This window comes from Pyxicephalus adspersus, chromosome 3, assembly GCF_032062135.1.
Source record: "Pyxicephalus adspersus chromosome 3, UCB_Pads_2.0, whole genome shotgun sequence".
In the NCBI taxonomy this organism is placed as follows: domain Eukaryota; kingdom Metazoa; phylum Chordata; class Amphibia; order Anura; family Pyxicephalidae; genus Pyxicephalus; species Pyxicephalus adspersus.
This window is the reverse complement of record NC_092860.1, coordinates 96,859,998-96,884,248: the sequence shown is the minus strand read 5'-3', so window position 1 is coordinate 96,884,248 and position 24,251 is coordinate 96,859,998. Positions and strand designations below refer to the sequence as shown.

General features: G+C 36.9%; 1 protein-coding gene across 1 annotated transcript in view; it reads right to left on the bottom strand.

Moving 5' to 3' along the window:
• The window catches only part of BLTP1 (bridge-like lipid transfer protein family member 1), a 142,299-nt gene extending 118,415 nt beyond the window's left edge, over positions 1-23,884 (bottom strand). Inside the window, 4 exon segments of the mRNA XM_072406825.1 lie at positions 3,986-4,050; positions 4,688-4,766; positions 9,141-9,259; positions 23,770-23,884. Of these exon segments, the coding sequence (XP_072262926.1) occupies positions 3,986-4,050; positions 4,688-4,766; positions 9,141-9,234 (238 nt within the window). The 5' untranslated portion in view covers positions 9,235-9,259; positions 23,770-23,884.
• Positions 23,885-24,251: the final 367 nt, after the last annotated feature.

The window sequence follows — 24,251 nt, the reverse complement described above, 5'->3', positions numbered from 1 at the left end:
GGTCTCAGTACACTGATTGGATAGATAAGATGTTGCTTTCACTGCCCAATAAACAAGCTGGAGCAGGGTAGTAGAGACAGTAAAAATGATTGTACTGAACCAGGAACCTGCATTTGTAACTAGGAATTGTGTCAAACATCTGGTTGCACCAAAGAAGGTAGAGGGTGTAAATAATATTTGCTAATTAGAACTCCAAACAATACGAAAGTAAAAATATTAAAACCATATATTTGTCCACACTACATTTAACTATTTACCTGCCTGTAAGGGTAACATTAAAAAGTCTATACAATCCAAAGAACAAAAATTTAATACATTGCAGATTAACAATTCAGTGAGAGGACCTTGATAAAGACCTTGATTTTTAAATATCTTAATATTTGGGCTAAAATCCTACCTGAAGGAGAAAATAATTATTTACAAGCAAAAAAAAAAAAAAAAAATAAATAAACAGCGGGGGTGACTAGTGCCGACGGTCAACCCCCTCTGCATGAGACATGCTCAGGTAATAACAAGCAATAAAAACAAAAAGAACACTCCCAACCCTTAAACAGCCAACTAAAACAAAGGGATTGGTGCTTTTTTCTTTTATGAATTCTTTAATGAACAAAGAAAACAAAAATTTTCACATTCATTGGAAGACATAGTAGAGAGGTCAGGACACCTGGGACATCCTACATCAGTGTTCACATGGTTTTCGTCTAAAAAGACCAAGACCATGTACTGATGGCCTGTAAGACCTTCTGGTAAATACTAGCTTCCATGGGATGGGAAAGATGGGAAAGTATCAATTTTGTAGAACTTTGTAAAAGCATAAACAGATGACCAGGTGGCGGACGTGCAAACCTGAAAACTTGAGTCTGGTGACAAAAAGCTTGGGAAGTACTCACACCCTTGTGGAATGAGGCAAAACTGAAACTTCAGCATAAGGCTGAAGGTCTAAATACATATGGTATAACTTGAAAACAGAATACTATCTAACAATTATTATTAATCAACAGGATTTATATAGCGCCAACATATTACACAGTGCTGTACAGTAACACAGGAGGAGGAGAGGACCCAATGGTCCATCGCTCAAGATAACTTTTTTTTTTTTAGTTATGAAGAATATATACAGTAAATATTCAAAAGATCATTTTAAAAATAGATGATGATGATGATTATATTAAGCATTTTCACTGTTCATAGGAATGTGATACTTTTTTTGACTAGGAAAGTAAAATGGTTAATGAAAAAGAAGAGAAAGTTAGGCTATTAATTAGGAGTATCAGTTCCAAGAGACTCTGATCAATTATACATGGAAAATTAAAGCAGACCAGAACCCACTTGGGACTCTGTCAAACTATCACTAACAAGGAGATGATTGAGTTTTTTTACTCTGAGATTTGATTATCTGGGGTAGCTATTAGGTCTCATTAACAGCGTAATCCTAAATTATGTAAGACAAATCTGACAGGTTACATTTAACTTGCAATATTTAGTATTTAATAACATAAAATTGAATGCCTTGAGTAAAACAGTCCATTCTGAGCTGGTATATACAAATTGCACTTTAAAATGCAATTATTCCTATATGCTATACACTTTCACATCTGTCTATTGCTTGATGCAGGTGACAGATCATATTTTGTTGTGCTTCATAGTCAAGTAAAATTCTAGCACTGATATTCTAGAACAGACGCCAATGATCTTTTTGTATGTTTGTAAGGGTGGCATTCTTCCTACTGACCACTATGTACTGTGAGCTTAGTGGGGATTTCTTGTAGATCGGAAAGTTATTTCTAGTGGTTCCCCCATGTAAAAAATTGAGAAATACTGTTCCAGAGTGTCTGTGGTGATCAGTGAACTTCCATATTTAGTGCTCCTGGATGCTGTGTAGTACAAAGTTTGTTATACAAGTGGCAATTTGATAGAACAATAGAAATATAGATTCATTTTTTGCTTACACAGTGAGCAAACTGATAAAATGATTGTTTCAAATGACACAAAAAAATGACATTGAAATAGACTCAATCAAACCAGGAGGAAAAATATTTTCTCTTTTGAGGACACATATGTCAGTTTATTGCTAAGTTTTGATTTCACAATTGACTGAATCCTGGCGATTGTTGAAATTCATTCACTTGAAAGGTGTCAGATTGCTACTACTTGTGACTGCATTGCCTGGTTATAAGTGAATACAAATCCAGAAATAAACATGTAGTATATTGGATGCATGAGGCCATTATATTTTTTTCAGGCTGCTTTCCATCTATATCAGTGTTTTTCAACCAGGGTTCCTCCAGAGGTTGCTAGGGGTGCCTCATGGGTCAGGATAAGTTACACCAATGACCATCATCTGTAATTGAGACATTATTCCCACTGGTCAGCAACCTTAGCAGCATGAAAATGTAGTGTTAGTTGTGGATATAGTAATTATAGCAGTGGTTCCCAGAAGAAGTTAGAGCCCCACCTTTCTGTCCTAGACCTCTGTCCTAAACCTCACTTACCATATACATATATAAAATAGCAGTGGTAATATAAAACATTTAATGTCATATTTCAATTTGCAGTTAATGGAACATTCTCAGTATGATATTTCAAGCTCCAAATGCCACCAAATAAAGAGAAATGTGTGTGTGGCTCATGTGCTGAGCTATGTTTTTATTTTTAGAAAAGCAGTATCCACACAAAATGGCGATACCCCTGCTTTTTAAATTGAACCCATATATTTGCATTTTCTGAAACTATTAGGGTTTTAATGATATTTAATGGTTTTAGCAATGAAGCTGTTATGAGGCAAAACAGGCAGACAATTCTACAAAACATTGTAAGATAAGAGCAGTAAACACATTCACTGTTGGAAATAGGAACACTAAAAGTCACGGCCTTGTATTTTTTGCATTGGTCTGTGAAAACATACTAATATTTATTATTATATGTATCTAAAAAAGTGAATTGTTGACTGCCATTCCAGCATTTAATTGTGATTATATGTAGAAAAAGAAATAAAGGATATGCTTTATATTCAGTATAATAATAAATCATTTGCTAAACCCTGTACTTTAAATAACAGGATTACTCTGGAGCACTTTTGTTCTTGTGAAACATTTTCATGACCATGATGGAGGTCAAAACCACAGACAATCATGCCAAGTAAACACTTCACACTGGGGATTTACAGAAGATGTTGTTTAATGCAGAACCAAAGATAAATAAATTGCTAACTAAATCCTTATTTCTTTGATCAAGATTTATTTTAAATGGATATTTAGTGTACTTAAAGTACTTGCCTCTAACCTCCAAAATGATGAACCTTTTACAGCAATTAAAATAATAAATAACACAGCCATTTAGCATTATTATTATAAATATTACACAGTATATTAGACAGTCTAATGTCCTCACCAAAGTCATATGTTTTTACCATGATCTAAGTTAAATTTTGAAGGGATGCCAATTCATCTAACTGCATGGTTTTTGTGGAACGAAACCGGAGTACCCAGAGGAAACTCATTCAAACACCCACAGGAGAACCTGCAGACTGCAGGCAGATAGTGTCCTGAATGAGACTCGAATCTGGGACCCAGTGCTGCTAGAGTGCTAACCTCTCAGCCACCGTGCTGCCCGTGCATAAAAAATAAGATATAACTGAACTGGCAGAGAAAAATGGACTTCACTCTTCAAAAACACAATGTATTTAAAACACTGTTTACTTAAACTATTTTCTAAAAAAATGCCTTAAGTCAAAAAGGACAAAGCTCTAGAAAAGTTGAGGAGAAGGACAAACATGCTGAGAACAAACTCCAAGTCTGAATAAGGTGCATAAGGAAAAACATTACCAAATGTGAGTTTACAATGCATTATTTACAAAATCCCACAAACAGATTTGTTCACAATACTGCATTCCTGTTTATTATTATTAAATAATGCATTATAAATTAAAATTAATATATATATATATATATATATATATATATATATATATATTAATTATACTCACCATGTTGTTTTTGTTTAGGGTTATACATTTTCCACCATCGAAATATAATAAAACCATCTTGAATTCTACAATAAAAACAAAATATGGTATGCATAAAAATCAACAGCAGCCACCAGGGAACACAATAAACATCAAGTATAAAGTGTGTAAAATTAAAATGTGTAAGTACATACACCATATAATGAATAAATTAGAAAATGTAAATGAAACCATGACTGAAGTCTATGGTGAAATGCACATGCTACAAGGCTAGAAGAAAAATATCTAAAGATAAAACTTTATATTTGGATAGAGTACAAAACAGTTAGAACCCATGTCATATATTTATTGTCTGTGTTCCTGCCCTAGCGAATATAACATAAAATACCAAATGTGAAATACCAAATTTGACAGATACCACCTGTTCCAACGAAAACTGCCAAGAAGGGATTCCCCACCAGTTTGATAAGATCACCTCTCTTGTTATGTGTCTCAATGAGAGAAAGTAAAGTTATCTCTCCAATGGGATAAATTGAATTAGCTTACCCCAAGCCTGTTAACTTTTTCAGGTAACACAACTTCCAATATATGAATTTCATCTGTGTTTATGCTGTATGGTTTTAAAGCATACCTAAACTCAGAAATTTCACTTTACATAAAAGGGTAGACAACAATGTCAATAATTTAACATATTTAAAGTAGTTTAAAATCATCTGAACATACCTAATAGACATGTCTTCAGTAATATAGTAAATTTCTCGCAACATAATCTTTCCAGAGAGGACAGAAAAGGAAAATGATCCTGTAAAACAATACAAAAAAATATTTCAAGGCAAATTTCAAAGACAGAGTTGCCTAGTTAAATATTACATTAAAGCCAAAGTTTGGGGCTGAAAAATCTTTATACTCTTCACTGCAAGACTTGATCCTACAGCAGTCAATGCTTTCATCTGCTTTCCTATACCTTGAGTTCGGGATGGGGGTGGATGCCCTTGGCATCCTATAATGTACCGGACAATTTCAGTGGACAGCAACCAGTTAAAGGTAAAAGGCTTTTGGGGGACTGGTCACACAAAGCAGAAAGCCTGCTAAAGTTTGGAATAAGGCAAGTATATATCAACTTATAAATCATCCCCTAGGTCAGAGGTGTCAAACTCAAATACACAATGAGCCAAAATTAAACACTTTAATAGAGAAAGAGGCATAAGAATTTATTTTTAAATGGTATTGCCTCTTTCTCTATTTGTAGCCTTCTGAGGTAAATTTCAATAGCAATCTTTTTGCACAGACTAAAAATAACAATAATAATTTTCTTCTATACAAATCCAACTATTTAAGTCCATGCCTAAGTAGCAAGGAAAAGTACAGCTCAGGGGAAGTGCTAGAAATGCCAGACGCGGCCAAATCTGTGGCCCGCCGCTGGAACTCTCTCTTCATTGAAATAGCGCCGCTACTAAAATTCCCGGCATTACATGCGTCTATAAAACAGTCCAATGCAGGGCCACGCATAGGCAGAGAGGCCAATGGTCTAAAGATGCAAGTGATGTCTGGAATTGTAGTAGCGGCACTATTTCAATGCAGCGGTGGGCCAGCTGCAGTTCATAGTTAGGATTCCTTTGGGGGCCAAAAGAAAGGACGTTGGGGGCCAGATTTGGCCCTCGGGCCAGAGTTGACGCCCCCTGCCCTAGATGAAACAAGCATTTAAAGCTCCAAATATCAGCTCCCCTGTACATCCAGCACTTCAAAAGAAGGAGAAGCAATTTTTATTCATAGGCTGTACCTTCTCTCTTTGGCTAAATACAAATGTATATTCTGTCTTGCATTTTGTGATTGGTCAGAGACTTGCTATGGAGAGAAGAGGGAGTACAAATGACAGCAGACCATCACTGAATAAGTGGCGTCACTTTCTTTGTTTGAAGTACAATACTACATGAGCACAGCAACAAAAACAGTGAAAGGAGGGGGCATTAAAAGAGGTGACAATTTATGGTGAAACTATTCTGAGAATTTTACAATAATGGCTAGAATTGTTCTTTGGGGAAAGTTATATGGTACAGCTTTACATTTTTTATGAAATGGTTTTCTTTAGCTTTACCTCTTTATAAATTACATGGTGTCAGTAAGGTATTTCATACAGAAATGGACAAGTGAGAAAACCGATTCATGCAGAACTCTTACAGAAAATCATTCTTTCCTCGACAAAAGGACAAAGGTTCAGCAAACCCACTTTAAACAAATAAATAAATAAAAGAACATAGCTGTCACTGTTAGCTTTAGGCTTTTATTATCTTGTCAGCAGGGAAGCTGCATGTTCTGGCATCATCAGTACAGGCCTGAATCAAAAATAAAGAGCCCAAGCAATATGTTCTGTGACATTTATCATTTATTTTAAGATAACTAGAGAATATCCCACATACAACCCATTGCAAGGATACATGCATGAGGTGGAAAAATGGGCAAAAAAAAACCTAGGGTACTTCATGGATTTCATAATTTTGCATAATATTAGCATGGGGACCTAAACCCCAGAGCCATGTTTACCCAAAGGTCCTTAGTGTAATACAGTCTACATTTTTTAAGTTTGAAGCAAATAACCTAAATACTCTCATTAATATTTGCTATAATGGTTTCTATAAATCACCAGGGACCACTGATGGTGGTCCGCGGCTCTGGCCTGTGTGCACCCCCAGCAGGGTCAGGAGAAGGATCATGTCTTCCGTACGGATTGTAGGCTCAGGGTGCTGGGCGGGTTATGTCTCTGGTCTGGGGTCTGAGCCTGCGAAAGTAGAGTGGGTGGGTTCTGGAATCATGACGCCACTCTTGAGGAAGTTTCTTCTCCTTTAAGTGGCACACAACTCCCTGCGCATGCGCGGTCCGGAGTCCGTGCATTTAGTGGTCCGTAGGTTAGAAAAGGTTGGTGACTACTGCTATAAATAGTTTGTAATTTACTGTATGCATGAACAAACCATAGCTTTTTAGTACGTATGCAGACTCTGCTTTCTGCAAAGCTTAATCCCACAATAAATTCAATTTATTGAAATTCCCTTGATGTAGTGAGAGCAGAGAGTAGTAACGTTTTACAGTGTAACTGTATTGTACAATATTTCACCCTATTTTTGCAAACCAAAGATGTTTCTAGTACAAAGCAAGGCAAAGTAATTTGCACAAAATGCTGCAGGTTGTGGGCAGGCGCACAGTATGCCGACTTACAAAGCGGAATTGGTGGTCCTGCATTGTATATATTAAGACCTGTGTCTGACAGAAGGGGATTGGAAGAGAAGAGGCTTAAAGGAACTAGCAGCATAGGAAAAGAAAACTTTCAGGACTAAACAGCTTTTTAATGGTGCCCTATAGCAAAAACAACCACCTAACCCTTGCAGGAGCAGCTCCACTATTATGGTAATTTTTTATTAGTCAGGGAGTTTATGTGTTCTGCCATTATAGTTTCTTCAATTCAATGTTAAATGCCACACAGATAAGCACCATTCTTTCTAAAAGCCACAAACAAATACATTGTATTGCTGTTTGCTTGCATTTTAGAAAACATTTTTCGAGAAAATCTTGGCATGGTGGGTGACGAACAAGGAGAACGTTTTCACCAGGACATTCAGTGAATGGCGCACCGCTACCAAGGTTTCTGGAATGAAAGTATGATGGCTGACTACTGCTGGATGCTGTACCGCGACAATCCAGACTGTGTTATTATTAAACAGGATTTATACAGCGGCAACATATTATGCAGCGCTGTACATTAATTAGGGATTGCAAATGACAGACTAACACAGACAGTGATACAGGAGGAGAGGACCCTGCCCCGAAGAGCTTACCATCTAGGAGGTGGGGGAAGTAACACATAAAAAGAAGGGGGATATGTAGTGGTGGGAAGTAGTGATGGTTTCAAAGGACAGAACAAGCTGGGTAGGCAAGTTTGAAAAAGTGGGTTTCGAGTGATCTTTTTAATGGGCAGAAAGTAGGAGGAAGTATAGGATGAAGAAGACCTTTCCAGAGAGTTGGGGCAGCTCTAGAAAAGTCTTGGAGCCATGTGATGTGGTTATGAGTGAGGAAGTCAGTTCTAGGTCATTGGAGGAGTGAATAGAGCGGCTAGGGGAGTATTTTTTTACCAGGTCAGAAAGGTAGGTAGGACAAGAACTGTGGGGGGATTTGAAGGCAAAGCACAGAAGCTTGAATTTGATTCTAAGGTGAAATGCAAGCCAATGAAGGGAACTACAAAGAGATGGAGTAGAAGAAGAGCTGGATGGGAAGGATGGATGAGTCTGGCTTTAGCATTCATAATAGATTGTAGAGGAGAATGTCGGGTTTTACACAATAGTGTAAAAGCAGCAGCAGATTGATTGTGTAAATGAACACTTTTTTAAAGATTACATTTTTTATAGCCATATTACTCATATATAATTGCAGGCTTGTTTTTATTATTATTATTAATGTGAGGGCTGTGACTTTAGATTTCCTTCCAAAATAATTAAAATATATATATATATTTATTTTATTTTTTTTTCCCTCAGTCAAGAGACAACTATGAGTTGTTGAACACTTTTCTGACAGAAGTTTGAAACAACTATCAAAACTCCCAGAAGTTCCTAATTAATTGGATTTACAACTGTATAAATTATTTTTATATATTAGGGAAATGTTTTAGGATTACTGTATGCTTGTATTTTGAAAGATCCTCTATTTTTATCTCTGTATGTTGGCTTGTTCATGTTTTTTGTGCAAATGTTTACTTGTTTTATTTACTAATGATATTAATTTAACATTATTTATCTAAGTGTTCAAACTCCTCTACCATTTAAATATTTTAGGAAAGCCAATTGCTTGTTTTTGGAACATGGGCAAAAACTGGAGTACCCAGAGGAAACCCACGAAAACATGCAAACTCCATGCAAATGGCGTTTTGGCCGAGATTCGAACCAGGAAAGTAGAACTGCAAGGCCAGAGAGCTAACCTCTGAGCCACCGTGCTGCGAGCAATAGACCACAGTTATCACAAATGCACCATTTCTAAACTACAATCTGCTGTTAGGGAAGGGGATTTTGCATTGGTGCTAGAATTACAAATGAAAATTAGAGTTTTCATGATGTAAAATAAGTAATCGCAATCAAATGCCACCTTTTCAGATAAAAAGCATGAACAGGTTAATGCATAAACAGTCACTTACCCACAAGCAACCAAACAACATTGGAGTTGTGCTCAGAGAGATATCCTTCAAGCTGAGTTATAGTTGGAACAAAGCTTTCATTTGTGAGTTCCATTGCAAGCAGTCTTCTAATTTACTGCCTAAAAGTAAGAAATAAAGTCAGTCCAACATAATAACTGTAAATAAGGTTTATATATATATTATACATTTTGTAAATACAATGAAAATGCAAGTTAGGTACCTAGGTATTAGCTTGACAGGTTCGTTACAAAAAAAGGCAAACTTGAGTAAACAAGTGCTCTTTAAATACAATAAACATTGGAAATTATTGTGATACACACCATACACAAAGCTAGAAAATAACGTGATTTTTGTGTCAGCACCATTTGTTACAAGAATGATCTTTGTATAGTTTAATATTGTTAGCTTGACCTCTGCAGGCCACCACTGATTTCACAGACCAGAGGCTATTACTTCAGAGTTACGTTTACCCAGGTCATTTTTTAAACATTTGATGTGAACAATTGTTTGGCTTATTTGGGGGAAAGGTACCGGGCTTCATAAAAAGCCCCCCACTGCACTCTTCATATTTCCTGCACGCTTCCACTCCTAATTCAGACTGTTGAGCTTTGAGGAAAAATAGATTGGAGCTCCCCTAATTACAAAATTTTGATTGGCTATTTGTTGTCACTGTTGTGCTAATTTGTGCCCTTGCCAACGTGACCCATGCTCATCTTAATATCACGCTTTCAGTGTAAGAAAACCTTTTGTTTTCCCTGCATGCACTGCATTGTAGAATTGAGAGGGAAATAAAGCTCTTCTAAAGACACATAAATTCAAAGCATTACAAAAAAGTTGCATTAATGTTATTTCCTTTTATCTTTCTAACATGATTTCCTTTTATTTAGCAGCCTTAGACTTTTTTTGCAGCAAATATATGATATATATCTTATGCAAACATTGTGCTGGGAAAAAATTACACATTATTATTTTTTTGTAATTTTATTAATTTCTTTACTATGAAATCCAAAAAAATAAAAATATAATTATCGAAATTGGCTACCAAATGAAATATCTGTCCCGAAAACCATGTATTCCATGCTATAGTAGACTGCAAATGCTGAAAGTTATAATGTACAGAAACGTGACATTGACAAAATAATTCAGTCATTTCAATCATTTGGTGCCTAAATAATTTGCTGGGTATTATCAACCTTTTTGTAAGCTTGCTCAAAAATTCCACCTGAATTTACCTCCAAATCAGCTTCACTAAATCTGAACAGACAAAGTGGTGCCAAGACTGGATGAAATGAGATCGAACAAACAAGCTTTCTGATTCATGAAAAGAACATATTTGGGTTAAAGGTACAGCTCAGTGTACGATTAGTGGTGCCTAATGCATCAGCAAATTCAGTCATATTACGGCCACGGCTAGTTTCACAAGCATTTCACAATTACATTTGTTACAAGAACAATTCTATCCTTGGTTGGAGCTGAGATAACATATAACATGTTTTACAGCTTTTCACCATATCAGTCTATCTGTCATCATCCAGTCCAATGAAAGGCAGAGAATTTCTGATGAATCAATACAAGGTTATACAAACACACAATATAAATAATTTTGTTATGCATCATATTTACATACCAGTAAAATTGGTATTATCATGTGGTTAATCATTCTCTTTCATTTAAAAGACATCATGCGCCATAACTTTCACTTGCAGTGACTATTTGGTGAATATCACATTTACTACTTAATAAAAAAGGTGAAGTTTTAATGCTGACCCTGTCTCAGTTCTAGGCTGTGCCTCCCAAGAACTCTATGTCTGGCATCAGGAGATGTCCTGAAGATAAAGTCACTGGCAGACAACACACTGACTAATTAATAGCCTGTGGGATATCACTAAACAACAACAGTTTGGAAGCAAGGAGAGGCACATTGCCTCATCCAAAGTGTCATCCAAGGTTACCAAGGGCCAGTGAGGTCAACAACACTATATATAATGCTAAGCTAAATGTGACCTACAGAATTATTGTTTTCATTTTTACCAATCCTTCCAAACTGCATTAAACCAATGATTTCAGTATTCTCACGAGACAAAATTCTACTACAGAAAAAAGGTCCTACTCCTTTAACCAAAGCAAAGAATGGATTGGAAAAAACAAGCACATGCTTTTTATAGAAACAGGAAACACGGACACAGTGAAAACAAGTTCACACAAATTTTAGAACATCTGCTCACTTGATAAGAAGTAAAATGGCTCATTACTGAAGAAACAAGGCACGATTTTGTAGAGTTACAGCATTACATACAGAACAAGATCTACTTGTAAAATATATTCGTTTAGATTAAATTGTGCAGCAAGATAATGATATGTAAACCATACACAAAACATATCCACACACAGTTTTCGCTCCCGTATTTATAAAAGTTGACATAAAGTGTTTTTTTTTTATGAATTTGTAAAGTAGAATTTCTGCCATGTTTTAGATGAATGAAGGTTGTTTGTTTATTGCTGTTGGTGTTTCTATTGAGGAGGAGCCTTCCAACACCTTTAACTCCATTGACCTCCCAGAAAGTAAGAAAAACTCTCGTATAGACATAGATAACACCTTGAAAGAATTTCTAACTTCCTCACTACATACAAACAAGTTTGCAAGAAGCTCCAATTTATTAAGCGGAGCTTTGCAGGAACAAATTTTCTACAGACTTAAAAATCCATGAAGTGTCTGCTTTTGTAAACAAACACATAGTCATACCAGTGGATTGAGTGTTTCCAGTTTTAGCAATAAGGGCCCATTCACCAATCCCCTGTTCAATGCAAAATATGTGGGTTAAAACACACTGCAATTCTCATGAAAATGTTGCAGTCTGCATTTTATCTCTGGATACATATTCTGGATGCGTGTCATGGTGCAATGTATTTTGGAGGTACCAAGGGAGTTTTGTTCAAACTTCAAATAATACCACTAAAACAAACAAGTTCTGTATAGGCAATTCTTTACTGTACTATGGAAAGGGGAGGAAGAGTGGCACCCCATTGTGCTCTAGTCCATTAGAAAGTACAGTGGATGCTCCCGCTCAGTTATTCACTTATCTGTCAGCATGGATTGGTGAACAGCTGTACACATGCTTTTGCAGAGATGAATGATAGCAATCATCTAGTTATCAATTAATTATTAGTAATCAAACTCTGCTCTAGTGTATCTACACAGCTAAAATGAAGCTGCAATATTCTGTTAGGGGACATAAGATAACAACTAGTGTTTGTTTTGATTGGTGAATACATCTAAATACATATGGGTGAATAATCTTTATTTTCAATGTCACTCAAGGAAATAAAATGTGGATATCTAGCAGAAATATTGGCTCCTAGATTTAACAATAAACTCACAGGAACTTGGACGGTAACAACAGTAGCTGAATTTCTATGAGCGCTCACCTCCGAAACGTCTATTCTCAAAACGTTCAGTTCAAGACTATAATCTAAATAAGGTAACTTTAATATGCAAAGCTGCCTTAAGATAAACATCCAAATCTATCTGGTGCGTGTAACCATACTCTTTAGAGATTTAGTTTTCATGCATACCTCAGGTTTAGAGGACTAGTAAGGAAGTGTTCAGTGACTGCTGGTGATCTTACTGTAAGAAGAGCTGCTAAGGACTATTTAGCAAAGATGACAGACATCTAGAAACATATGACAAAAGAATACTTGTTTGCTGCACAAGTCACTAAGCAGAAAATGGACAGTTCAAACACCTAAGTACTGATTGCCATACTTAATATAACAGAAAAAGGACACAATGCTTGTCATATGTGAAACTGCCCCAATAAAAATTCCTTTTTAATATACATTTCTAGATCTTTGAATGATTTGGAAATCAGTGGAAGACGTCAAGTGTTTGTAACAACCCCTACCTTTGGCAGCTTTGACATACTGAGGGGCAGGAAATATAAGAACAAGTTTTCCTCCCCACAGAACGACTGGAATTTCAATTAAAAATACAATGAATCAAGGGGTAAACAGAATTTTGCAATGTATTCTTTAGCGGGGTACAGTTGATCTCTGATTCAGATAAAAAACAGTCACAGTAATTATTTTATATAATGAATAGAAATAACGAAAAAAAAATATCAACATTGGTACAGTTAGACAATGAAAATGTTCTTTGAAAAATGATATGTATGCAATCCTAAAGTAAAGTGCCAATGCTGCCATATACAGAAAAAAATGAAAAAAGAAAAGAAATAAGAAGGCTTTTTAGGGGTGAAAAAGACATGTAGCTTTCAGCACAAAGTCTGCCAATTACCAGCACAAAGCCTGAAGACAGAATAAAGCTAATAACACTTTCTGCCTTATCACCTAGCAATCTTACTCATGTAAAGTGATGACTACTGCCAGCTCATGTCCAAAAGATTAATAATATTAAAAAAAAAGTTATTCCATTTGGATTCGTTTATAACCATATACCCTTCAAGTAGGGAGGCCTCACTTAACCTCAGACAACAAGATTTGCCTTTAATTCTTACGGTGGCTCAGAGGCTAGCACTCAGGCCTTTGCAGCGCTGGGTCCCAGGTTTAAACCCCAGCCAGGACACTATCTGCATGGAGTTTGCAGGTTCTGCCCATGTTTGTGTGTGTTTCCTCCCACATTCCAAAAACATGCAGTGAGGTTAATTGGCTTTCCCTAAAGCTGACCTTGGCCTGTAATAAAGACATATGACAGATGTTAGAAAATTATATTGTGAGCCCCTTTGAGGGAAGGTTAGTAATATGACTATGGAATTGTAAAGCGCTGTGTAATATGTTGGCGCTATATACATACTGTGTAATAATAATACCATTTAGATACTGAAAATTTCAATTACATGTTTAGCATTTCAACATTCTATACAAATCACAGGCAGTTCCAAAAGAAACACTGAAACTCTTTAAAAAGATGAACCCCAGGTAGATACAAAAAGCCACCCCAATGTTCTTATTATTTGTCGCCAGATCTGACATGGGTACAGCGATCCCCAACATCGTTTAATATTCTATCCTGGTAGATCAATGAACAACTGAGCATTTCAATAGAGGAAAGCACAGCGAGGTGCTGCACACTTGTTCTCCTGCTCCCCTCTCCAAAGAACAGAAAGGCACTATGTGTACAGCATTCATTTATTCATCAGTGGAAACAACCACAGAAGATTCTTTCCAGTGGCAGTCCTTCTACGTGTGTACATAGCCTACCAGCAAATAAAGGTAATCCACACATGTCCCTTCCCTCTATAGTCTCCTATTTACAACAAATATAATATGCAAATATTACAATGCACAGAAGCAAAGAGACTGCACTAAGCTGCTTAACTAGACACAAACTATAGGGATCAAGCTTATAGCATCGCTTTTTTGGCACCATATCTATATTTAGACCTCTTCTCGCTACCCCTACTTTCCACCTCCATGACACAATTCACAGCAGCTCTCCTCCTCATTTCTTTTAGTACCACAGCGTCTGGCTAAGTGAATGGCTGTCAGCTGGCATACGGTGCCACAGGAGTGGCAGGAAACATGCTAATAGGTCCTTTCAAAAAATGCCTGGAGAAAACACGGCACACCTTATTCCATTTATGCATTGATTTAAAAACATAATGAAAAGTATTTTTAACTACTGGTATTTCTCTGAAATTTGTCAGTATAATGACAAGACAAAACAAGCGCCCTGCGCCAACCAGGACTCCGCAGCACTACACAGGCCTGTCAGTCTTACACTGTGAGCTTACCTACAGGAATCTCACAGGCCTGACCTTGTCAGTGTTTAATCAGAAGGCTGGGAGCGAGTAGAAGCCCAAGCTGTACCGCCTGGCTTTACCTCAGAAACCATCGACCTGTATATGGAGTATTACAGAGATGTGTGCATCTAGCAGAACTGTCATGAAACAACTCACATATAGGTAAATCTTATAAAAAGGATGAAGTCCAACTAAATACAAAGATACTAACCTTGATAAAAGCTTTAACCTTTTACTTATGACAAAAAACTACAATACAAAGGTAACACTATGTTCTCCTAGCAGAAATTTAAATATACTAATCCAACACAGAATTATACTTAGTAAAAGTGTTAGGAAACGAAGTATGGAGATGTCAGTCATCCAATCCTGCTATTTCTCACTAGATGGAATTTGTACAGGCACACAATCCAACAGCAACAAAAATGCAAGCAGGTACATTAGGAGGACTTCTTAGATCACTAGGGTATTTCTTGCAATGAGACAAAACTGGCAGTATAGACATTTCTGCCCCTATTCCTTTGCAATATGAATAAACACAAAAGTTTCTACAAGCAAACATTTTTGCTCATGATTAAAAAAGTGCATTTACAGGCAATTATACCTTTTAGGCTGTGTACAGGCCCTGCCAGCAGTCAACATTGGACACAAAAAGTACATAGGACTAAAATAATCTAAAAGCAAGACAAACAATTGTGTTAAAAATATATTTGACTTTAATATTTTTGTAATAAATATATAGCCACATTAATTAGGTTTTTATTCAATCTGGCTGAAGTTCAGACTTAATTAGTCTGACATTTCCATCACAATTTTAAAAGTTCAGTTGAAGCATAAAATACATGTAGGGCACAGCTATATATAGACCATAATAAATGATATGATGCTTATAAGTAACACACCTTGGTCCACCCTGTAAAGAAGGTAAACTAATAATCATGGTTACTTCTTTCTAGTTAGTACTGTAAGCCTGAAATGGTTTAACAGTGCTCCCAGCAAACCTCACCCTAACCAAGCTGAAAAAATGTCAAATGACTAAGACAGTAAACAGGCAGTTGATATACTCCTGTATTAAAGTGCATTACATCTTGTATGTAATAAAAAAAAAAGTGTTTACTTTTGTTGAAACTTAATTTAAATCAAACTCCAATTACCTATTGACCTTGCTAGTCCCCTTGTTTTGTGACCATACTAACCTACTTTTAACTTAATAGGTAACAAGTCCTATATAATTCGGTGACAATGAACTGCCGCACGGTCCCAAGAGTACTGTCATACCTCCCATCTAAGCACTGAGGCAAAACAATAGAGCCTTACAGTCATGGTCCACCGAAACAAGGTCAATTTCTAAGGAACTTTGCAGCATTAGTTTACATGTTCAACTAGTGTTTTACTACATGCATAACTACATATTATTAATATTATTATTATTATTATTATTATTAATAATAAATAGGATTTATAAAGCGCCAACATATTGCGCAGAGCTGTACATCTCATTTACAGAGCACAAGAGATAATCAGAGCTCATGATACGAGCATTGCTAACTGAACACCCTACCTGTAACTTGCTACCAGATGAGATTATCACTAACCTCAAAATATACAGTTAAAATCAATGACTCAAAGAGCCATGTCATGAATTAGTGATGCACACAATCAAGCCTGGCACAGGCTAATGAATGTAATCAAATGATACCAGATACATCAGAATTCCGCTTGCCTGTGACCTCTGACTGACGTTCTGCACAGCAGAACACAAGATGCATTTAACTAAGTCAAACAATCAAGATTATTATATTTATATTGAATTATTCAGCCATGAAGGCTCTCTGTCTGTCCAAACAACTGGGTCAGCTTTTTACTACAGTTAATGGGCCAAGAAACTTTGACATTGTGCAAAGTACTGTCAATCAGTAAAACATAGGTATAAAGTGACCTAAAGGATATTTATAAACAGCTACATAACAATGTGTACCGGTAATTTATACTATATCTTCTACACAAAGCTCCCCCTTCTCACTACATTAATAATGAAAAATTCCTCAGATAAGAGGACAGATAAAGTCAGGAGAAGGTACACACACCTTAAATTTAAAAAAGTCTTACCTGGCCCTAAAATAAGGAAAATAAAACCTCAAATTAACAACAATACATGACATCTAGCACCATGCCATTATTTCTGTAACAAAAACCATAAGTAGAGTTTGAAAAATTAAGTATACCCCTACCACTTCCATAGGCAATATAAGGGTACGTAAATACCCTTCATTAATTGATTATCAGCAAATGTGACCACCATTATTAAAGTAGAAGTTTTGGCAGTTTACTGGTCTGGAACAATCAAGGTGTGTGTCAAAACAATGCAAAAGAAAAAAGACATTGGTAATGATCTTAGAGAAACAGACCTTGCTGTCCATCAATCTGGGAAATGTTATACGGCATTTCCAAAGAATTTGAAACAGTCATTCTACAGTAAAGCTACGTACACACTTCCAATTATTATCGTTGGTAAACGAACGACGAACGATCCTGCACGATATCTACGAACGATCGTATAGCACCGATCCTGCACATAGAGATAACGACACGATCGTTCATAGATATTGTACACACAATAGAAAAGATCGTTTGAGCGATAGAGGAACTATGTGCACGACAGGAAAGTGAACGAACGTTCGTTCATTACGCATGCTCAGATCATGGGCGATCAACGACCGACCGTACACACGAACGATGTTCAACAATCGTCGTCCAATCCGATCCGCCGGTCCGGTCGTTCGTTTCCAACGACTTTCCTCGTTCGTCGGCGTCGTTGGTTACTTTTTTTACGAACGATTTTTGCCCAATCGATCGTTCGTCGTTCGTTTTGAACGATAAAAATTGGAAGTGTGTACGCACCTTAAGAAAGATTATTCACAAGTGGAAAACAATCAAGACAGCTGCCAATCTCTAAAAGAGTGGAGATCATATAAAATGTTTTCCAAGGTCAGACCTTGCAATGGTTAGAGAAATTGCAAAACACCCAAGAGCTACAGTATCTCAGGAGCCAAAAAACTCGTTATAGCATGTTATATGGTAATGTTCATAAACAAGTATGACTTGCTTAGAGGGGTTTTAAGCAGAAAGCCTCTTTGTGCAAACGAGAACATGGAAGCACAGCTTAGGTTTGAAAAGTTGCATCTGAACATACCACGAATCTTGTGACAACAATGCTGTTTGGGCAGATGAGACCAAGGGGGATATGTTTGGCCATAATGCACAGCACCACATTTGACAAAAGTCAAACACAGCATATTAGCACTAAGATCTCATTCCAACTGTTGAGTAGTTGAGGGATGGGCTTTATTTGCAAGCCACAGGACTGGGCACTTTGCAGTCATTGAGTCAATCATAAACCCCTCTCAATACCAAAGTATTGTTAAGTGTCAAATATGAAGCCATATGTGCGACAGGAAAAGCTTGACTGAGAATTGGGTCATGCAACAAGACAATAACCCCAAACACACCAGGAGCACACACAATCTACAAGCGAATGACTGAAAAAGAAAAGAATCAAAGTGTATGGTCCAAGTTCAGACCTTAGGAATACTATGCATAAATAAATGACTGCAAAATTTCAATGAACTAAAGCAATGTTGTAAAATTGAGAAGACCACAATTCTTCCACAACAATGTAAAGGATGGATAAGTCATACAAAAAAATCATACTTAGATTATTCCTACTAAAGATGATTCTATAACTTATTGAAACATTGAGTGCTCTTAGTGTTTCATACTTGGCTTCTACATTTGGCTTCGTTTTGGTTAAAGAAATTACATGGTGAAATCTGTTGTTTTACACCTGAGGTTAAGTTTACACAATTTGGGAGACCAGATGTTTTTTTCCTGTTTTGGTATATTACAATTGGAAGAGGGTATATTTTCTTTTTGCTGGTAACTACATTTTTATGGACATAAATGTGCCCATATACTGATGCCTGAGAAGTATAAACTGGGGAAAAACTACTTTATTTTCTATTATTTTCTTTAAATGGCTCTTGCTTATGTTTAATTGAGTAGCATGAAAACACAAATGTGGAACAACTAATGATAAAACATATTCAAAACCTCATCCAACAATTTTGGTAACAAAGGTTGAGTCAACAATGATAATCTGTATAATTTTGACATAATATATATGTATTATATACATATAGTGTACACACACAATTTCCCTAACAGGACATGTAACCACTTAAATTCACAGCTCCAAAGGTGTAACAAACTCATTTTTTTATGTCCATAAGCAATTTTACACTCCGCAAAGATTAAAGTAACTAATAACATCACACATAAATGATCAGAAACATTTTCATGAAATATTCAACAAATCATTTCCCCAGATGAAATTAAAAATGTATGTACAATATAACCCTGCCTGGTATTCAGAACCCAAAAACAAATGAGAAAACGACAACACAATGTAGGCTGAATTAGGCAATTTTGAAGCATTAAAAAAAACACACACAATGTTTTGAGTAATAAAAATAGTAAAATAAACTGATTGCTTCCTCTGATTCTTAGCAATTATTTTTCCCCAAATTTCTTTTGAGTACTCAAGCCCCCCCACCACACCCCACAATGTTACGCAAAAGATAAAGGAGATGTGCTCTCTAATCCTGCCCCGTGTAAAAATTATGTTCCTTCGCAGAAAAAGTTCAGTGAATGGGTATTGTAACCCTAGTCAGGGGACCACCATGCTGTGTACCATCTATTTTCATTTGGGTCATCAAAGGGCATGGCTGGAGTGACATTACCTACCACACTACAATAAAACTCTCCATACAATTAGTCTGATTTATTGAAGCTCTACAAATCTGGAGAAGATACACTTTTATTAGTGAACCTGAAAGATCCAGAAAACTTGAAATGGATCTGGTCCAGGATTGAAAACATTTGCTAGCAATTGACTTTTAAGAAATCTATTCCAGGTTTGCTGGTTCAGCCAGCTTAACTAATGAAAGTGTATCCCCTCCAGCCTTGGAGAGCTTTTATAAATCAGGGCCAGTGTGTCTACCAATGTGATATATTTGCAACTTAAGTGTAAAGGAGCATGAATCATATTATTTTTTGGGTTTTTTAAGACTTTTTGGTATTTCAATTCATGGATATATGTGTTATATTGACTTGTGTTGTGATATTTACCACAGTTTGGACAACAATGACATATCACATATAAACATATTATTAGGATAAAGTGTGGCTGTCTTTTTGGTGTACTGTACAGAAGGAAGTTAAACATTTTCATCAGTTTTCAATTTATTCATATATATATATATATATATATATATATATTTATTTACACAATATTGACTACATGAAGCACCATACAGTTTCCCTATTAGCATATGAAACAGGGGAACAAATATTAAGATGCAGATTGTTTCTGTAATATGTGTCTTTGGAGCAATTTACTTGGATTACAAACATTAAATAAAATATTTAGTATTTTTCAGAAAAGGGTGAGCTGTTACCTGCTGTGAAACCTTTATTTTTGTCATGTATGCTCTTTTCAATTATTACAAAGGATTCTCTTCTTTTAGCAAATATTTCTCAATTATTTTTAGGCTGGAACCAAGGACTGCAAGTGCAGTAATACTCAACGATTGAACTGTCTTTATTAATATGAGCCCAAACATTTTGGCATTAGATTGAAAAGTTGGTATTTTTGCTAATGGACAAGTGATTTTTGTCTGTGCAAGCTAACATTTCTACTTGGACATTTACGTAGAGTTTTATTTGCACTGGAAAAAAGTACATTTCTACCAAGTGAGGAGAATTTCCATCACAGTTTTCATCAAGTGAACAGGAGTTACCATATACACAAATGCCATCCATCCCTCTATCCTTGTTCAAGGGGCACCCATACAATTCTGGATATCCACCCACGTTCTGTCTTGGTTACAATATTCACTAAAACAAATGAGAATCTACCTACCAAGGCACAGACAGCAATAAACAGTAAAATTAAAAAATACGTCTGTACATAGATTTTAAATTCAGAAAAATGTTATCAACAGAATCTTTTTCTGCCGAATCTGTAGGTCATTTATACAACAAGTGCAGCCTTAATGACAAGAATCTGCAGAAATAATGAATAAAAGACTGCAAACAGAGGTGTGCTCCTGTAGACGGGGCAGAAGAGAAGTAATCCCAGTGGGTATCTGTTGTGCTGTCTTCTAGAGGAACATACGGCCCAATTACTACTCCTTCTTCTAAGCATCAAAGGTATAAAGGGGAGGCAGCGGACACACAGGAATGGGACCTAGTTGTGTAGGTGTAATACTTTCATCGAGTTAGTGCCAAGAATAACACTAAATAAAAGCAGAAACTCTCACAGTTCCAATTAAGGTCTACAAATGTGCAGATATTATAGGCATGGCTAACTACTTTAACCTAATGTCCATGTTTACCCCTAATTTAGAAAAAGAAATCCTTTATATAAGTGTTCTAGGGCTTTATATTATATCATATAAACATAATAAACCAATTTATATATTCTTATAACTCCCAGGCCTACTAAACTGAAAAAAACTCGAGTATACGCCATGATAAGAAGCCTACAAGATCCAGAAATTATTTTTATAGCATTGAATGCAATTTCAGCAAATATGAGATATAAAAAAGCAGGCAATGTCCAGGAATAAATCTCTTTATTGCACTGGCACTAAAATCACTAGTTTATAAGGCCTAGTTATCTAAGACCAAAGTACCACATACTGAACAAGCAGACCTTGTATTTGTAAAAATACAAATACATTGCACCAACTAGTTGTTTCAGAGAGAATTCATTCCTCCCCAGGTGAAATATATGCCCTTCAAGAATAGAAAAAACTTTTTGGCAGGTCCACAACTTCTTTTTTTTTTTTTTTTAATAAAGCAATGTTAACCTCCTTTGGTCTTTTCTTAAACCGATTTATTAATCCATGTCGTAGTAGGAAAAGCTGTAGCATCCTTAAAAACAAATAGCCTCTAGACCTTGTAACATGGTCTTCAGTTTGTAAAAGAACACCACGTAAACATGTGTAATACTTATAAAAAAGCATTGAGCATGTATTACTCAGCACAGAATTATTCAGAAACATAACATTGATACATTGTATTAACTCTGTGCCATTTATTAACCTTAGCTACCTAGATTCAATTTGTTCCACCTTTTTACTCTCCTCTTTGCTATTATTTTTATTAAACCAATGATTTAATAAACTTTTTTCATCTTAAGTTATTAAATGTGTTCATTGTTTGTTTGTATGTAATGCTTTTAAATAAGTGCCAAATTGAAAAATGTGCTGCGCATTGGGCACCAGAATCACAAAATCCACTGCATTAGAAGCAAGACAAATTTTAACATGAAATTGAGAAGCAGTGATGTGGGAAATCACTCATCCTTGCTGAATTTTACTATTCCATATTTCACACTGATGTTTACTTTATGAAAAAGCAGCAACAGCACAAGAACAGACACAATACAAAGGAGCATCGATTTGTTATTTATTGCACTGTCAACAGTGACAGAAAACAAATGGTTAGTGAAAAACATTTTGGGAAACAAGCTTGTAATAGGGGGAGGGATGTATGCAGCAATTTTAAAGTTTAGGGATAACACAGGATTGAGGGCTGCACTGTATTCGGTAAATGAGCCGGTTGCACATTATAACGTACAGCATGCCTGCAAAGTATGAGAAGCATGGATGGCACTGGAACTGTGCTGCGTTATAAGAGCAGAAGAGAGATCACCCCTGCCTTCTGTGCACAGATACACCTCTGCCTCTGATAGGTCACAGAGACTGGCAGGGAGTTTAGACTTCTCCTCCGGGCTCCTAAAGATGGATCTTTCGCAGTCCCTGTAATTTGCATTTTGTAGCAATACCATATATATATAGCACACAATTCTTTTACCCACCAAACCTACAGATCCAATTTACCAGGAGCAAGTAAGGACCTATGAGCCTTATGGGTAATTCACTAGTGTCCAGTCTCTTTTAAATGATCCTCATTTACAGTCACACTGGAATATCTATTACTAGGCCAACTGCATGGCCACTGGAGCGCCCAGTGTTAGTGAATTTGTGTAGAAATGTTTAGGAAATCATGTGATGAGACTATGCTAAGCACACAGCACCACCCTGTCCCAGAGATTCGGATCTGCTCTCAGTGGAGCCATGCATTTTACATGGTGGGGAGGTTACCCATGCTGGGCTGTGCTTGCCAGCTTCCTCCACACATATACATCATTTTACATCTGACACAACAACACAAGTCATTGCATAAATCACAACTGTGTTATTATTATCATTGATATCATCACAAGGCACGTTACTGAACTATGCACTGCCAATAATTCAGCATGGCACCCCAATGTACCAAACAACACAAGCCTCAGAGCCACAACACACAATGACATTACTGTGCACTGGGGAGAGCCAATGTGAAGTGTGTCAGTGGTGAACTCATTTATAGGAATGTCAGCTGCCTGTCGGGCCACAACACCAGACTACTAACCATCAACAAGCAAGTTGCCAGCAAAGTCCATAGACACTGACACGTGACTCCATTGTAGCAGCCGCCAGGCAGGCAGCATTGTACAGAGGTAATGACACAAGACAGACTGGTAACACATCACTGCACCATGGCTGACAGAAAATAATACAGCTCCCACATCGGTAGATGAGTCTTCCGGTGCCGGCACAAGGTGAGAACGCAGGTAAGTAGCCGCCCTCACCATACCACTTAGGAAATTATTTTGCAGAGCCGCCCTCATGAAGTCCCCACTACAGCCAGCAGCCGTACAGTACTGGAGCCTGCCCGCCCCCCACAGCTCCGCTCACCGGGTACTGAGACTTCTCTGATTCCTCATCCCCCGCTTTATACACTGCCTCACCGCCGCACCCGGTCCCGGCTAGCAACCATAGCCGCCATCTTGCTTGGAGCCTTGACACACCCCTAGTGTGATGACGTCACAACAGTGCCAAAAGAGAGGCGGGGATTCCATAAGGTCAGCCAACAGTGAACGAGTGTTAGGGGCGCCTCGTCCAATCATGGGTTGACTTCCCATCATAACAAAAAGGGTAAACAGTGAGGGTCGGCTGGACGAGGCTGGGATGTCACCTGTGATTGGTGGCTGGGAGTTGGTTTGTCACCTGTGATTGGTGGCTGGGAGTTGGTTTGTCACCTCTGATCGGTGTCTGGGCGTGTGTGCTGCTACATGGATTATATGTACCACGTCTCCCTCTTGACATGGCATCCAAGTTTTCATAGTTTCTGCATAGAGTTTATGTCCTCCTTCACTGTGTATAATTGTTTTGCTAAT